The sequence below is a fragment of the Rhagoletis zephyria genome, unplaced genomic scaffold, assembly GCF_001687245.7.
Source record: "Rhagoletis zephyria isolate East Lansing unplaced genomic scaffold, Rhagoletis_zephyria_1.1 Rzeph_scaffold_01825, whole genome shotgun sequence".
NCBI lineage: Eukaryota > Metazoa > Arthropoda > Insecta > Diptera > Tephritidae > Rhagoletis > Rhagoletis zephyria.
The window spans coordinates 9,890-15,491 of NW_016158909.1; the positions used below are offsets into that span (position 1 = coordinate 9,890).

At 33.4% G+C, this 5,602-nt stretch overlaps 1 protein-coding gene across 1 annotated transcript in view; it reads right to left on the reverse strand.

Annotated features, from left to right (window-relative positions):
* The window catches only part of LOC108365284 (glutamyl aminopeptidase-like), an 8,705-nt gene extending 3,476 nt beyond the window's left edge, over window positions 1-5,229 (reverse strand). Inside the window, exons 1-9 of the mRNA XM_017619275.1 lie at window positions 4,978-5,229; window positions 4,525-4,895; window positions 4,319-4,466; window positions 3,983-4,247; window positions 3,733-3,903; window positions 3,288-3,385; window positions 1,454-1,890; window positions 1,291-1,376; window positions 1,090-1,217 (exon numbers count right to left, since the gene is read on the reverse strand). Coding sequence (XP_017474764.1) covers window positions 1,090-1,217; window positions 1,291-1,376; window positions 1,454-1,890; window positions 3,288-3,385; window positions 3,733-3,903; window positions 3,983-4,247; window positions 4,319-4,466; window positions 4,525-4,895; window positions 4,978-5,229 — 1,956 coding nt within the window. The remainder of the gene's footprint in view (window positions 1-1,089; window positions 1,218-1,290; window positions 1,377-1,453; window positions 1,891-3,287; window positions 3,386-3,732; window positions 3,904-3,982; window positions 4,248-4,318; window positions 4,467-4,524; window positions 4,896-4,977) is intronic.
* Between the last annotated feature and the right edge of the window lie 373 nt (window positions 5,230-5,602).

Consider the following 5,602-nt stretch of genomic DNA (forward strand, 5'->3'; position numbering starts at 1 on the left):
CTGATCATTTATGTATACATTTGTCTATATCTATCTCGATTCGTTTTGCCTGTTACAAACAACCGTTATGTGAACAAAGTTATAATACCCTTGTGCACAAGTGCGCTCGGGTATAAAAATTAAATTTTATGACTCTTTATGGGATTTTTAGCTTAATCCAATTTTGTGGTTTAATTTGTTTTTTTTTTTGTTTGCGGTTCAGTCATTGTGACGCGTGGGACATTTAAACTATATTTTCCTCAAGCTTTAAACTTTAAGTAATTTCTCTTTAACCCTTAATTTGACAAGTTTCAAACTGTTAACATCTGAATTCAGATATCAGTTTAACACGAAACTAATAAAGTACAAAACTTAAATATATAATTTACACAAGAGATTTTCGGTTTCCCTAGAGGGACAAACTATCAAAATATTTCGTGCATAGCGGCATTTTATGCATTGATGATTTATAATATTAGTAAGGATTTGTATTTTTTAATATAATTTTTAGATTTCATTGTTTTAAAAAGAAAAATATATTTTCTTTAATTTCACTTAATTCTTAGAAACTTATTTTTTTCTTCTTTCAATTGAATCTTTTCTTTTGAATTTAATTTTCTTTTAGTTTTTAAAACTTTATTTTATTAATTTTTTTTTTTATAATGTAAAAGTCATTTTTAAAAACGTATTTGATGTTGTTATTTTTAATTCAATTTTTAGATTTAATTTTTTTACATTTTTTCACAATTCTCTTGCGGAATACTTTTATCTTTCGAAAGGTTGTGGCAGGTTGAAAGACAGTTGCCGGAATTATTGTGTAAAACTTCGATTCCTTAAAATTGGTCCTTATTAAAATGTTGAGTGATTTTTTGGAAGTGTTTGACCTTTTCAAATGTATAGTTAAAGTGGAGGTGGGCGTGGTTTTTATCCAATTCAGCCCGTTCTCAATACTAACCCACCTTCCCTAGATAACTCAGTTTTTGCTCGAGTTATCGCTTAATCGAATTCTATGTTCATAATGTCTATATTATCTCGATTTCTTTAGGCTGTCACAAACGATCGTTATGCGATCAAAATATATCAATATAAAAACACATTTGTTGAACTTACAGTAGGTTCCGTTATAAGTTGATTCGCTAACTTTAGCCACAAAGTTTCAGGATAGTTAACACGATAGTAGCCGATCTGATCGTAATTGAATTTAATCCATTCAGGTGCAGTTGTCAATTCAATAATTACTGTAATTGAAATTAATTACGTTTTATCAATTTATACGTATTTGTAGTGAATGCAAAATCACATATGCCCTACATTCGGTTTGATTATAGTAGAACCAAGCTCTCGTCTCATCAACCGTTGCATTTGTCTTGTAAGTAATCGGTATTGACCAAGTATAACTGCAAAATAAAAATTAATTAAATAAATGCTTTAAATGTTTACCGTTTGATTTTGTGCTTTCAATTTCACCACTCACTTAAACGGTGAATCATCGTAGATGCCTTCGTAATCATCCGGATTGGAGAAGAAACGTCTTTGTGTAAGTCTAAATCTTGTATCGCTTAATTGTTCTACCTCGACTACTGGTAAACCCATTTGTTCTGTCCAAGTATTCATAATCGATTTTACATCAATGCCCAAATTTAATTTATCGATTTCCGTTAAAAAGTTATCCGTCACAGCATTACTATATTTGTACTCATTCAAGTAATTCGTAACAGCCTTTTGAAAGTTTTCAGCGCCAATAAAATCTTCCAACATTCGGATTATGGATGAACCCTTCGAGTAGGTGATGGTATCAAATATTTCAGTAATTTGATCGGGATTCGCTACAGTTTGTATAATCGGATGGGAACCGAGTGTGGCATCCAAAGAGAGGACCCTATGTAGAGTATCGGTGATAAATTGGTCGCGCTAAAATTAGAGTGTGGATTAGAAAAAACGGTTTACATAAACATGTACATACATAAATTAAAATTAATAGCTACATAAGATATACGATATATATATGATATATGATGTATGTACATAAATATAGAAGCGATGAAGCTAACTAATTATTTATAAACAATTCAGAAAATGCGATACAGAAGGGACTGTAACAGATGTAAATATAATAATAAAAACTATTGTTGAAACATTAAAATTTTTAAAAAATTTTTTGCGATCATATTTAGTATTTTCCTGGTTGGTCACTATATGTATGTACATTAAAAGGCTTCCCTGATTAGAAATATTTTAAAATAAAAGCACGCATATAAAAATATTTCGTTTAACTTTTATTTAACTTGATTTCGAATTTTTAAATAGGTGGCAGCCATTTTAAAATACATTTTGGAAATAAAGCTTTCTTCTTGTTTGACACTCGTATCAAAATATTTAATTTAACTTTTCAATTTTAATATCTAAACAGGTGGCAAATCTCTTGAAAAAATATTTTCGATATAAAGTATCTTGAAAAATTATTTTAAAAATACTTCGTTTAACAAATTAAATTAAATTCGAATCTCTAAACCGGCGGCAACCCTTGTCAAAAATATGTTCGCGACCCATATTAAAATATTTATTTATTTTGTATGTAAATTGACTTACACTTTTTAAATAGCTGTTAACCCTCTTAAATTTTGTTTTTATGCAACTCGTTATTGACCTCTTCATCCATTTGAAAGCCACATTTTTTTAATGTTGTTTTTTAACTTTTAATTAATTGATTTAACTTTTGAAAAATATCCTATATGTATATTATTCCAGACATTGGTAGGATTAAATAAGTAGTACGTAAATAACCCTGTAGGATCTAACACTAGACTTAGAGCACACCACAAACTAGACTGTAGGTGAATGTAAGTAGTCCAAAGTTTGGTCCATGCACATGTAAAATTCTTTAATTCATTTAACATTGAGTGACCAAGGCTCGGATCGATTGTCCGGTTCTTCATGACATTGTAACCAATTTTAAATAAAAACTCATACCTTTTGCGTTACATTCGGAGCACCTTTAGTACAATTCACCTACTTTTTCACTACTATCTGTGGTCTAGATACAAAACTACTATACCTGCGATTGTATTTTTCGACCAATCTTTCCTTCAGGGAAGCCATCGTGGGCGATATATGGTGTGAGAGCTATCCAAGGTGTTAGTGTTTAATTTGGGCAAAAAAAAAGTTCTTCATATCCAGAAAATTAATACAAAATCAAAATAAAATCATTCTTCGGTGCCTTGACGAACTTTTGATAACAATTTGTAAGTATTTGACTTTTCGACATTCTTATAATATTTACTTTACACGAACTTAAAGAATTTACTTACCATTTTCCATTCAGGAAATTTCGCCTCAACGCCTATATATTCAATGTAGCTCGCAAAACCCTCATTAAGCCATAAATCGTTCCACCAAGCCATCGTGACTATAGAAAAAATATGTTAATCAGTTAAATATAGTATAGACACAAATATTAAAAGCTCAAAATAGTTAAGAAAACTATAAAGTAATCGTATATACATAGTCTAGCACTGAGCGCCTACAGAAGTACGCACACACACACATATGTATAACCCATATATGTATGTAAGTGCATAAGCATAGAAGCTTCACAAAACCGGTTAATGCCCATTCAATAAGCCCTAAAAGCACCACCAGTCCTTTGATAAATTATTAAATTTATGACTTAGAAAGCAACCCATAAAACTAGTATTACTGAATTTATCAGTACCGCAATAACTAAGCAATCAATAAAATCTAAAGTTAAATTACCTAAATTCCCGAACCACATATGCGCAAATTCATGAGCGATAACGCTCGCAATATTTTGCCGATTTGCCGTTGAGCTGACGTTTTCGTCATAAAGCAATGTGGTTTCACGATAAGTGACCAAACCCCAATGTTCCATAGCACCAGAGACGAAGTCTGGTATGGCAGCCATGTCTGAAATATATATATATTTTTTTTAAGACAGTTCATCGAAGCGGTTTGAACTCTTTGTATTAGTTCTAACAATGCTTACCCAACTTTGGCAATGGATATTCCACTTGGAAGTACTGAATGTAGTATTCAATAACCGTTTGGCCAACTTCCAGCGCAAAATCAACCTTATCAAGTTGTTCAGGAGTCGCAAAGGCGCGCAAAGTAAAGTTTTCGCCAATGCCATTTGTATTGATGGTTGTCGATTTGTTTGCAAAGTCCGAAACAATAAAACAGGCCAAGTAAGTGCTCATCGGCACGCTCTGATTGAAGAAGACCTCTACGTAGTTACCTTGATTAGACTCGCGCTAGTTGCGAAATAAAATATAGAAAACATTTTTGGTGTTCAAAAAAAAGGAAAGTAAAACACTCTCCCTACCGAAATATCCATATTGGAGAGCGCATGGTAATCACCTTCCTTGGGATACACTAAAGTGATTAAGAAAGTTGCTTTCATGGCTGGCTCATCGAAACAGGGGAAAGCCTGACGCGCATAAGTCGGCTCAAACTTAGAGGTGGCAATAACTCTGTTGAATAGAAGGTTGAGAAATAAATCAAAATTTCAATGCTAATTTAGCTGCTCACTTCTTGCTACCATCCGCTTTGGTGTACGACGAACTGTAAAGCCCCACAATTTGCCCATCCATATTACCCTCGAACAATATGCCAACATAGAAAGCCCGCGCTGCTCGTAATTCCTCACTCAACTCCACCACTAAGAACTCACGTACCGTATCGAGGTAGAAGTTCTTCACAAACACAGTTGGATTATTGGTACCGGTTAGATAGACATTATTTATAGTCAGTTTGCTGGCATGCAACACAATTTGGTTGATGGCTCTCGTCGTGTTCACGCGGATCAATATTTGGCCAATAAAGTTACCCGTATCTATTTCAGGATGTAGATAAAGATCATAGCTGATTGGGTAAATGCTGTCGGGAAGTCTATAGTTTATCTGGCCAAAGAAAGAAAACAACGAGTACAAAAGTCAATTAAGTAATAAATTTCTGTAATAAATTGCAAAAGTTGCAACTCACAACTCCCGGTACTGGTGTTGTAGTCTCCGGCAGCACAGTGGTTGTCGCAATAGTGGTGGTAGTGACAGCAGTTACAGTGGTCGTACCAGGCCCAGCTGTAGTGGCGGTTTGCAACTGATCCAATTCGTCACGTGCCTTATCCAACTCATCCTGCAGATTCGACTTTTGCACAGCTAATACAATCGTTGATACCGTGAATGCAGTGAGAGCTAATCCCAAGCCTATTGCCACCAATTTTGCGGTGATAATCATTGCGTACGAAACTAATTGTCCTTAACGATTGCAACTAAGTATACGAAAATAATTCAAATTGAAGGGCTACCAACAAAACAGCACCTTCCCGCACGGCGTCTTAGCCGAAACTAATTCTGTTGCAATATTTCTCGAAAAGGCCAATTAATTATAGCTGATGTTATCACATCACTATTCGCTCTTTATCAAACAGCTTGCTTAATCTAATCGCAACTGCTGCTAACTAAAATACATATATATGTTTACATTAGGGTGGTAAAAAAAAAATAAAGTTAGAACTTTAAAATATACCCCTATTTTTCATTTTGAAATGAAAAACAGTTTATTCAAAGCGTTCAAAGTTTTCTATGTATTTTACATGTGAAAAAAAACA